We start from the raw sequence: 12,624 nt of genomic DNA on the forward strand, positions 1-12,624 counted from the left end.
GTTAGAGCAGAGGACATCTCGAAGACGACATTCCGAACCAGATATGGTCACTACGAGTTCTTGGTAATGTCATTCAGATTAACTAATGCACCAATAGTGTATATGGATTTAATGAATAGGGTGTTCCATCAGTATTTGGACAAGTTTGTTGTTATATTCATTGAAGATATACTGGTCTACTCGAAAAGTATTGAGGAGCACGAGGATAATTTCAGGCTGGTATTTCAGGTGTTAAGGGAAAAGAAATTATATGAAAAATTCAAGAAATGTGAATTCTGGCTGAGGCAAGTTACTTTTCTCAAGCATGTGATCTTTAGGGATGACATATCAGTTGACTCGAGCAAAAGAGAAGCAGTGGTGAGTTAGGTGAGACTAGTGAATGTTTAGGAGGTCGAGAGCTTTCTAGGTTTGGCAGGGTATTACTGGCATTTTGTAGATGGTTTCTCCAGATTATCTAGTCCACTAACATGGATCACGAGGAAGAATATGAGATTTGAATGGACTGATGATTGTGAGTAGAGCTTCTAAGAGTTAAAGCGACAGTTGGTTACTGCACCGGTATTGTCTATTTCATCAGGAGAAGATGGATTTGTTATGTACAGTGATGCAACTTTGAAGGGACTCAGATGTGTATGAATGCAACATGGAAGAGTTATTGCCTATGCATTTCGACAGCGGAGTATAAAAAGAAATATCCTATGCACGATCTAGAGTTAGTGGCAATGGTGTATGCTTTGATGATCTGGAGGCACTATTTTTATGATGGGAAATGCTAAATCTTCACAGACTATAAAAGTTTAAAGTATTTCTTTACCCAGAAGGAATTGAATATGAGGCAAAGAAGATGGTTAGAACTTATTAAAGATTATGATTGTACAATCAGCTACCATCCAAGGAAAGCAAATGTGGTGGCTGATGCACTGAGATGAAAGTTAGTGGGAGCAGCATTGTCAGCAGTGGAGATTCAACATCTGATTTGGATGGACCTGGAGAGGCTCGGTGTAGAGTTAGTAAAGGATGGTCACTAGGAATTTATTGCTAACATGGTGATGCAACCTACCTTGCAAGAGAAAATTAAAGCTACCCAAAAGAATGACGCAGAATTGGCAGAGTTGATAGAGAAAGTGCAGGACAGACAGGGAGAAGAGTTCAGTATTTCTGATGATGGAGCCCCAAGGCTCTGTACTAGACTACGCGTTTCTGCAGATGCTGAGATTATGAGGGCTATTTTAGAAGAGGCTCATAGATCCATGTACACAGTTCATCCTGGTAGTACTAAGATGTATCGAGACCTTTTAAAATCTTTTTGGTGGAGTGACATGAAGAGAGAGATAGTGAAATTCGTGGAGCAGTGTTTGACGCGCAAGCAGGTAAAAGCTGAGCACCAGAGGTCGGCAGGACAGTTGCAGCCACTCCATATTCCTAAGTAGAAGTGGGACCATAAATCCATGGATTTCGTCACTGGTTTACTATTGGCGCTACATGGTCAGAATGCTATTTGGGTGATTATTGACCGGCTGACGAAGATGTCCCACTTTCTTCCTATTAAAGTCAGCTATACTATGAACAAACTGGTAGAGATATACATCCAAGAGATAGTATAACCCTATGGAGTGCCAGTAACTATAGTCTCAAACTGTGATCCCCGTTTCACATCATGGTTTTGGAGGAGCTTGCAGGAGGCTCGGGGGTCTCAGTTATCATTCAACACAACTTTTCATCCTCAGACAGATGAGCAGACAGAGAGGACAATTCAGATACTTGAGGATATGCTGCGAGCTTGTGTGCTAGATTTTGGGGGTAGTTGGACCTAGTATATGCCACTGGTTGAGTTAGCATATAATAACAGCTATCAGATCAGTACCGGCATGGCACCATACGAGGCGTTATATGGTAGGAGATGCCTTTCTGCACTATACTAGGATGAAATGGGTGAGAGATGAGTTTTGGGACTGGAATTGGTGCAGCAGGCGTATGATAAGTTCGACTAGTTAAAGATAGACATAGTGCAGCTCAGAGTTAGTAGAAAAGTTACGCAGATATTCACTGCCGAGAATTAGAGTTTGATGTGGAAGATCAAGTATTTTTGAAAGTATAGGAAGGGTAAGCTGAGCCCTAGGTTTATTGGCCCATTCGAGATACTAGAAATAGTGGGTCTAGTGGCTTACAGGATAGCTTTACCACCAACCCTATCTAGAATACATGATGTATTCCATGTATCTATACTGAGGAAATATGCCCTAGATCCCTCCTATATGATCAGCTACGAGGAGATAGAGCTTGGAGATACCCTAGCATATGAAAAGACGCTAGTGCAGATCTTAGATAGAAAAGAACAAGAGTTGCGTACTAAGAGCATTCCACTAGTAAAATTTCTGTGGAGAAATCATGCGGTAGAGGAGGCCTCGGGGGAGCTAGAGGAGGAAATACAACAGAAATACCCACACCTATTTAGAGGGGATTAGTCGTAGTTAGGAATAATAATTCAGATAAAATCAGTAATGTTTATTTTAGTGCAGAGTTGTTAAAGTATGAGTTGTATGTTAGATTATAGGATAGAAAATGTTTTTGGTTTTGGGAGAGTTTCAATTTATGCATATATTTGTAATCTCTTAGAACCCTGAATGTAACCACGGTATTCCTCTGTCATAAGTGAGGGTTAGTAATAAAATAAGTAGCCAATTTTGTTCAAAGGATGGTGTACAACACAGATAGAAAATTTCGAGGACGAAATTTTATAAGTAGGGGAGAATGTAAAGAACCAAAAAATTATAGTAATTAAATAAAGAGGAGAAGGAAAAATTTAAAAGAGGTCAAAATAGGGTTCGTCGACAAAAGCCCTGATTTCGTTGATGAACTCCCTGTAGGATTCGTCGACGAGTCTCAGTGTTTGTCAATAAGGAGATATCGAGAGGGTATATTTCAAACCCATTGGTTCATCGATGAGTTCTTTACCTTCACCGACGAACTGCCTTCTTTACCTTGTTGACGAGGCCACATGTCTCATCGACGATGCCACATGTTATGTCGTTTATAAATATGCAAAAATCAGGACTTCAACTAGAGAATCAATTTTTCCTTCAGTTTCTCTCTCAACATACAGCTGCCCTGACTTCTGTCTATATTTTCGGCCCATTTCTTTCCCAGTTCAATGATCAGAAGCTACCACGTTGATCCTAGGGAGATTCTCTACAACTTAGCCAAAGCAAAATTTCGATTTGAGAAGTTTGGGCACCATCCCAAAATCAGGGTAAGTAGATTATTTAAGGGTTATTTGGTTTGTAGGTTTTTATGAACTCATATTTTGTAGTAGATGTTTTTATACTCGTGTTTGGGATGATTTATATGGGTGTTGTGAATTTAGGGTGTTGCGGTTTTTACTGTAGGCAAGTTAGGGAACCTAGTGGGTGTTCCCTAGAATCCAGGTAAGATGATGAATAGTTTATAATTTAGGAGATATGAGTATGAAAATTATTCTGGGTATTCGGTTGATCGAAAGGAAAATATATATATATGTATAATTTCAGGATTTTGTAATTATGAACGTTGTGGGCCTAAGTTAGAATCAGTAGGCAAGTTCAGTTAGCCATGTAAGGGAAATATGCTATGCTAGAAAATTAAGAAATTTTATTAGTGAATTATAGTATTTGTTTATTAAGATATAGAGTATAAATTATATAGTTTTATAGATTTTAGAACATGAGTTTTATTAATTGTGTGGCTTGAGTAGATATTAGTTCAATATAAAGTTTATACAATTTTTCAGAATACTATGATTTACAGTATTTTTGGCACAGAAATATGTTCTTACCAGATTTTACAGTACTATAAATAACAGTGTATATACAGATAGATATTATACAGACATATATTTTACAGATAGATATTTTATCGTATTTAAAGAATACAATGATTTCCAAAATTTCAAAACCATAACACTCAGATTATTTATTCAGATATTATAGATATTTTAGTCAGATATTACAGTTATTTCACTCAGAAATTACAGTTATTTCAGATCAAATTTACAGTGTTACGGTTATTATGAAATCATGATAAAACAATAATATAATTATATATATTAGTATTATATATAGTATCTGTAACGACCTGCTTACTATACTACATAATCAACCATATTAAATATCATTAGCTTAAAAAGTAGTAAAGACAACCCGAACCCGTGGGTAACGGGGATACACCTGTCATATATTGCGGAAACCTAAGCAGCAGTAAAAATAACTTACATTCTCCAAACCATAAAACACATAATACCAGAGTTAACTACATTCCACCATGATACTGTATGTATACATGTATACAATATCCAAAAACATCAAAAGATACATCTAGGATCTCTCAGAAAAAAATCTACTAATCCTAACTCAAAAGACTCACCCTTTTAGTGAGGTGATAACTCTGTCTCAATGACGACCTTGGTCTGCCGGTCTACCTAGGTTCCCTGAAATAATTTAAGTTGGGGGTGAGACACCTCTCAGTAAGGGAAATAAACTAAATATAGCTGTGTGACAACATGAATATTTACTACTATAATAGATATACAGTACATGTCACATACTTGAAAGCACTGTTATTAGCATAACTGAGTAAACATATAGTTTCATAAATTCCACTAAATCATACTGTCCATAAATCGTCTGATATAACTAGTAATTTTGAAATTTACCCAGGATGAATAGCTAGCTGATGTCATGTATTACCCTCCATGATGGGTTGTGCAGCTCAAAGGTGGGACTCGACAATGGCTAGCCGACCATTGCCGAGTAAAAAATGTTTGTAAGTACGATGAACCTGCCACACCCTGATCTGGACTGCCAGGTGGACGTCTACAATTCTACACTGAAATCCACATTGAACATCTCCTACCCCCTCTACTAGCAGGGGCGGTTAGCACAAGTCTGAACTGAACTGAACTTTCATATATAGCTATGGTACCATGCTCATGAAACTGATTTGAACTATCATCCGGGTTCTGATAACATATAATACATGATAATATACTGTTTAACGTAAATAAATTGATAGCATGTTCTGATTTTTGTAATAACATAAATAAATGTAGCCTTACACCGATTACATTCATATCTGTGGCCTTGCGCCGAAACATTCATAATTATGACCTTGCACTGAAAACATACATAATCCACGACCTTGCACCGGCTATCAATCACGGCCTTGCGTCGAACATAAGATACATACTAATTTGAACAAATGTATTATTTATCATGTATTCTGAGAACATAATGTACTGTATTATACTGAAATAGTTGCAAATATGCTTTTCCTGTAAACTTGATTAATATAATACCATTTTAATAAAATAATATTCATGCCACATAATGCTAAATAAAACCATAACTTCCAGTCTAAAATCATATGTCCTATTTAACAGAAGTATTTTCCAAATATGTATTTTCTACCAATATACTCATACATATAATACGTGCTTTTTGAAAATTAATTTTCTAATAAGTAATAATAATTTTTATGGAAAATAGCTGCTTTAGTTTACTTTCTTACCTGACTTATGAAAAACCCCTAAAATAAACCAGTCCTACACCCGCAGGGTTCTCCATTCAACACCCTGAAATCAATATTTCCTAGAACAAAATTTCAATATTTCTCCGTGTACTACATTTCCTATAATTATGGAAAAGCCTAATATTGAATAAGAAGTCTTACCTTAAATTTGGGATGAAATTCAAGGCAGCCCCCCAACGATCCACTCAAGTAGATTTGAAGAGAACTTTCCCAAGAGTGTGTTGATGGCCTCAGATCATCGAACCGGCGAGAATCCAGCCCAAAAACTTAGAAAGAAGGAGTATGGGTCGAACAGGAGAGAGAGAGAGAGAGAGAGAGAGAGAGAGAGAGAGAGAGAGAGAGAGAGAGAGAGAGAGAGAGAGAGAGAGAGAGAGAGGAATTTGTGCTTGAATTTTGGCCAAAAATGAAGTTTAGGCTTATTTATGCACTGGATTTCGTCGACGAGGTCAAAAAGGAAATTCGTCGACGAATGCTTACTCCTCGCCGACGAAATTCAGAACTAAGATATATCCTCTCGATATCTTCTTATTGATGAGATATGTTCCCATTGACAAGCCCCTCATCTATGCTTGTCGATGAATCCCTTGTGTTTGTCAACGAGACCCTGTTTAATCTTCTTCTTTAATTCTTTTTCCTCTCCTCCTTTTATTATTAAATTATGATAATTATTCGGGTCTCTATAGTATTAGACCCTGATGATTCAATAAAATTAGATTCAATCAGTAGAGCACAATACCATAGCTAATTCATATCAGAGTGCAATCACATATCTCAGATAGTGTGTGGATTTCTATCAACCATGCCTATGGAGGGATTGCAGGCTCCCAAAAAATCTAGGTTGAGGAGGCTTGTCTGACGAGGTAGAGATCAGTTATCGTGTCTAAAGGGATTGCTGGCTTCCAGTATTCTAGGTTGAGGAGGCCAAACTGATGGTGGTAAAGTTTTAGTTGACTTACCTGGTAGACCAACCAGTGTTAAGTCCCGCCTATAGGCCGCACAACCCTATCATGAGGGGTTAAATCATGACATACAGATTTTTAGGGTAGTTTTCACTGCTATTTATGCATATACAGATCTACAGAATAAGAGCAGAAATATTATAATACTAGCAGTATGATTAAATAGAAAACTCAGATATTACAGATGTATTTTAAGCCACATAAGTGTGTGTTACATAGTATTATATTTTACCTGGTATCTCAGTTCAGTTATTTATCAGTAAATTATTTATGTAAACTCAGTTGCCACACACTAGTAATAACATATTTCTTCTTACTGAGAGTTGTCTCATTCCATTGATTTAACATTTTTCAGGTGATCCCGCTAGACGACCAAATTAGGCTCACAGGTAGAGAGGTCGTCTACACTACCCTATCTGTAGGGTAAGTGTTATCAGGGAGTTGTATTCTTGAGTAGCATTTAGGAGTTTTTGGGCAGAAGATGCTGGGATGATGTGTATATATGTATGTATACTTTGGGGAGATACTGAATTCTGGTATTGTGTACGTGATTGTACAGTTTTACATTTTCCGCTGCATAGGTGTTGTCCAGTAGTCTTTACAGAGGTATCAAAGTAAATGATTATCGGCCTATTTATATTTTATAAAAAAATGGTATGAAATTTTGGGTCGTTACAACCTTGGCCTTATAGGTTTTATTCATCTTTCCGCCACCCATAGAAGAAGACATCTGGAGTGAAGGGTGAACGTTGTTGGCCCTTCTTGACTCCCTTGGAAGCCATAGTCACACGAGTTGTAGTTTTTGTCTCTGTTATCATCATCACCTACCTAATATCTTCCCTTCAAGCGTGAATGTAGGCCTGTTCTATTCTTGGGAATGGTCGTGTGGTAGCATATTACTCCAAATCTTATCTAGCTGATCATCGATCCAATACATCAAGAAAAATATAGACTCTATCTTCTTGTAGGATTGAATTGTATTTCGATATATCAATAGCACACTCCATTGGGTTACGATTGTGAAAATCAATTTTTCTCCACAAGCCTTGAAGATCATTGTAATATTTTTCGATGGACCCTCCTGCTTGTCCCATTCTAGTCACTTGTCTTTTTATATTATATATTTAGGAGGTGTTAGTTCCACCAAAATAAGTCGTAGCGATAGAACCTGTTGGAATTGGTGTATTCCCAAGAGGGGTAGTGAATTGAAATTTTAAAACTTCTTCCTATGTTAAACCATATATCAGTAATACATAACCTAGGGTCTTTCTAAGCATATACCAATTGTGTACATAAAAATAATATGTGGAAATTAAATCATGCGCAGCATTCACAATATATCAAATATAACATATATGTGCATAAATATAAAGTACTAGAAATAAAAAAGTAGACACACGATATGTTATCGGGGTTTTGCCAATGTTGCCTACATCCCTGCCTCAGCTCATAAGCTCGAGAATTCCACTAAAGCTCACTTAATGGGTGGAGCGGCATCGTATACAACACCATGTCAAATTTCTAGGGCTGACCTCAACCTTTAACAGAAGTCCTTAATAGGATAGATTAAAGCCCCCTCAAGCCACGCCTGGAATACAACAAATAATCAAACACAAATTTTTTTGTACAATTTCAATGCTTCTCCAATAAGAAAATATGTACCAATACGCACAATACAACAAATTACACTTTAGTATGATAGGAATGTATAAGCTTAGTGAAGTCTATATGTCAACTCTCAATAATATGCAACTATAACAGTTAATATGTGAGAGTGTTGTGAATAAATCTTTGAGTCACACAATATATATTAATCACAAGAACAACCTCAAATATCTTAAGAACACAATCAAATATCTCTAGAACAAATTTCAAGTATCAAGTATAGGAGCTATTCGAAATTAAGCTTGTTAGAAAATATTTGGTAATATCACAATACAAGCTCTTGAATCTTGCAACAAGAATGCAAGACTCACAAGTCCAAGAGTTTTCCCAAAGGAGATTTATGGATTAAATACCAAGGGAAAACTCTAGCCCACTCTTCTAAAATCAATACCTAATGTGAAGGTGCAATGAGAGCGTGAGCTTTTGTAAATGAGATGGATGGTTTCAAAACACTTTTACAAGAATGATTTTGCAATAAGAAATTAGTAGGAGTAAATTATATGAGTTTGTTTGAGTGAAAGTATGAGAAATATTTGCAAGAATTTGAGAGAGGTTTTTGCTAATCAAGTTTGTTAATTCCTTGCTTAATCTCACCAAATGAATAGGTATTTATAAGTTTTCAACAAATTATAACCGTTGGGGGACACAAGGGTCATTTTGGAAAATTTTAATGTTTGGTTAATTAAAATTAACCTAGATTAAACGTGGTAAAAATTAAACAACCCAAGAGGTTCGGTTGATCGAAGCTGAGCGACGATCGACCAAACAGACTCATCAATTTTGAATTGTTTTCCAAGCTCGGTTTGCTGTGGGAAATGGTCGGTTGACTGAGCATAGGCGATTTCCCAAACCTTCGAGATCCAGTCACCCGTCCACCGATTCGGTTTGACGAATGTCACAATTCGATCGCTTGGGCCTATTTTGAACTACAAGTTCGGTCTCCTAGGGACAGTGAAAAAAGTGAACTTTCATGTTCGGTTGATCGTTGACAATATGCACAAAATCAATTCGGTCACTTGAGCCATGGTCAACAGTTTGACTTTAGGCTAGTTCGGTCGACTGAAGCATTTATAACGCCAAGGTTCGGTCACCTGAAGCCCTTTCAGGCTTCAATTTTGGTCCTGATTTTTATTAAAATTCACCCCTGCTTTCATAGTTATAACTTTTAAGTTATAGGGGATTTGTCATGAGGTGCTTGGAGACCAAGAGTCAGTCTGCAGCCTAGGCTTTTAAATTGGGCCCAAAAATCCGACATCGGTCGACCGAAATCAGGTTTGGTTCCCTATGGTTAGTCGATGGCCTTTTGAGCATTTAAACCCTATCATGTATGCAGATGCATTATTACAGACCCTATTAAATATTACAAACCCAAAAGAATAAATGCAAATACAATAAGCAAATGGACTTCATTCTTTTTGTTCCTTAATCTCTTTGCTCTTTAAATGCCATATGTGATGTGATCTTTGCGTTCCTTATGACCTGCTTGTGTTCCTACCCTCAGTGCATACAAAGGATGATCCTGTTTCAAGAGCTCAGTGCACAGATAAGAACCATTGGATTTGTCATAATCAAAAACAGGATGGACTCGTAGAGTTAATAGAATCTCATAACATTTTTGTAGTTGGAAGGCAAATGAAGTTGCTGATCAAAGGTGGGTCCATAGAGTTGATTAGGAACCCTTTTCCAATTGCATTTTCGATTCTTTATTTCCCAGAAGTTGTGTCTATTGGTTGAGGTTATGGAAAGTCTCTATTAATATATCCCAATTTGTCTTTGCTAGAAATATACATCTCAACACTTCGGACCATAAGGCATAGTTGGTGTCGTCCAACTTGATGTCAGTCTGTGCAACATAGGAGTTGAAGTGTGGCATGTGGGTTTGGGTCTACTTTGGGTCAAGACTTGCGTCATTTTTGCGGTCAAATCTTCTAAGATGGGGCCTCTAGAGTTTCCACTATGTTGCATCTCATCGGTGGTAACCTCATTGGTTCATTCCACCATAGTTTTCAATAAGTTCTGAGCTCTTTTGGGTCAAGGTTGTGGTTGTAGCAAAAATCCTAGATTCTTTATTCTGATACCATGATGAAAAAGTGTATATATATATCAGAAGAGAAAGTTTCAGTAGTTATTTTAGGTTGCACTTTTCTAAGGTTGTTATGGTGGTTGACCCTTAGAAGCAGGGATTTCACAATAAAATCTAATCCTACACTACCTCTAATCAATCCTAGATTGATAACTCACCCCAACACCCATTACAGGTAATGACATAGATTCATGACATTCAATATTTTTATAAAATTCAATTATATATAAAAGACTCAATCCCACAAACTTACATGGTAGAACTTTACTAGTACAACAATATGGGAGACCACAAGAGTCTTGATCGAAAATATTTTAAAAAAAATATAACTATATATATTGCAACGCGCTACTTTGCGCGTGAGTTTCAACTCCGGGAAGTTCCCGGCCAAAACAACAAAATGCATCAGCACTCAAAAGAACCCCCCCCCCCCCCCCCCCCCTTTTTTTTTTTTTTTTAAAAGCATCAAAAGCCTACCTCATTCGGCTTTACCGCATTCATAACCATTACCGCAGGCCGCCCGCTCTCTCTCTCTCTCTCTCTCTCTCTCTTCCTCTTCAAAGTTCAAACTCAGTTACTCTCCCTCCCTGTCTCTCATGGAGAACCGATTCAAGCTCCGGCTCTCTCGCATGTTCCGTTCTTCATTCGGTTCATGCCGGACCTCCCGAAACGTTTCAGATGTTATCGAGAAACCAGTGTTCGTCTCTGAAACACATCAAACCTTCCACCTGTTCGACCCATTGCCTCGAAAGCTTCAACCACCTTTCCCCTCCATCTGCGCAGCCAAATCTCCAACAATAGCAAAGGCAACCCCGAGCATTTCAATCACGTGCAAAGAATCGTTACCGAAACGCAAAGAATCGTTACCGAGACGCAAAGTATCGGGCCGAAATTCCCTCCTCTTTTCGGCCGATTTGAGGGGACGCCTGTGCCCCCCTGCCTCGCCCATCTCGTCTCTCAACCATTTCTGCAAGCTCCGGAACTTCGAATCCAGAGAGGCAACGAGGAAACCGAGCAAAAAGAAGGATATTCATTTGAAGAAACACAAGAAAACAGAGAGGTTGTACCCTTTTAGCTCATCTTCAGGAGACATTCATGGCGGCTGCGGCTGGGGGTGGTTTAGCAGCGACGAAGACGAAAGGGAGGACGAAACAGAGACCCTTTTCTCTTCTCGGAGCCTGTCTAATTCTGACTCTTCGGATCGATCTCGTCGCACCTGTTCTCGCCGTAAAGGGTACGGAGCGCGCCGGAGGAGGGCGGCGAGGAAGGATTCTCAGTTGGGGGTTCTGCCGCTGGATGGGAAAGTGAAGGATAGCTTTGCGGTGGTGAAGCGGTCGAGTGACCCTTATGGGGATTTCAGGACGTCAATGGTGGAAATGATTGTGGAAAAGCAGATATTTGGGGCGAAGGAGCTTGAGCAGCTTTTGCAGTGTTTTCTGTCGCTGAACTCTTCTCATCATCACAGAGTGATTGTTGAGGTTTTTGCAGAGATTTGGGAAGCTCTTTTCTCTGACTTCTCCTGCTGAAGTAAACGCAGTCCATGTTTTCTTCTTCTTCTTCTTCTTCATTTTAAATTTTGCAACTTAGTTATCAGTTTTCTTGCCGGTACATGGTAGTGTGTTAGTCTTAATATGTATTGTAAACTGGTATTAATGCTTAGCTAGCTAGCTAGCTTGCTTGTTCATGATAGAGAAGAATGGAAGAAGAGGATCGGAGGATCAGTTCTTTTGCTTTTCAATTCGAGATTTCTGGCAGTTTTTCAGAGTCTAGCTTTCGAAAAAGATTGATGAGAAAAACAAACGGACAGATAAATTAAAGTTTTTAGATCACCTTCCTAAGAAAAAAAATAAAAAAAAAAGAAAAGAAATTGAAGTGTTTGGATGTTTATTAAATCTCGAGGATTAGCTTTTTCAGCTTGAAAAGATGGGTGGATTTGGCCTATTGTTACAAACTACTTTTGCCACCTTTCCTTCTTTGATTTCTCAGTTTCCACACCTGCACAAAAAAGTTTTATTTTTTTAGAAAGAAAAATCATCCGCGGCTGTCGCAATGTCCAGAGAGTTTTAATATATAATATAAGTGTAGATGTGTATATTTTTATAAACATGAGTTACATGTCAAAGATTCTAAACTGTGGACCCATAGATTCTACTTTTAAAACTAGATATACAAATACAAACGATACAAGGGGGGAAATGAGATTGAGGATGTTTTAGAGATGCAAAAAAAATTGAAGTAAATGGCTAGACTGCACTAAAAAATTATTAGTCAGTATAATATACTAATTTTTTCTTTTGTACTAGAAGATAAGATTTGAATAACATGATGACAATATATTATTACCAGACATGATCA

General features: G+C 37.8%; 1 protein-coding gene across 1 annotated transcript; it reads left to right on the forward strand.

Moving 5' to 3' along the window:
* The first annotated feature begins 10,716 nt into the window (after positions 1-10,716).
* On the forward strand, positions 10,717-12,007 carry LOC131158229 (transcription repressor OFP8). The gene has a single exon (XM_058112952.1). The coding sequence runs from the start codon at positions 10,866-10,868 to the stop codon at positions 11,793-11,795; it is 930 nt and encodes a 309-aa protein (XP_057968935.1). The 5' UTR covers positions 10,717-10,865; the 3' UTR covers positions 11,796-12,007.
* The last annotated feature ends 617 nt before the right edge of the window (positions 12,008-12,624 follow it).

This window comes from Malania oleifera, chromosome 6 (genome assembly GCF_029873635.1).
Source record: "Malania oleifera isolate guangnan ecotype guangnan chromosome 6, ASM2987363v1, whole genome shotgun sequence".
NCBI classification, from domain to species: Eukaryota; Viridiplantae; Streptophyta; class Magnoliopsida; order Santalales; family Ximeniaceae; genus Malania; species Malania oleifera.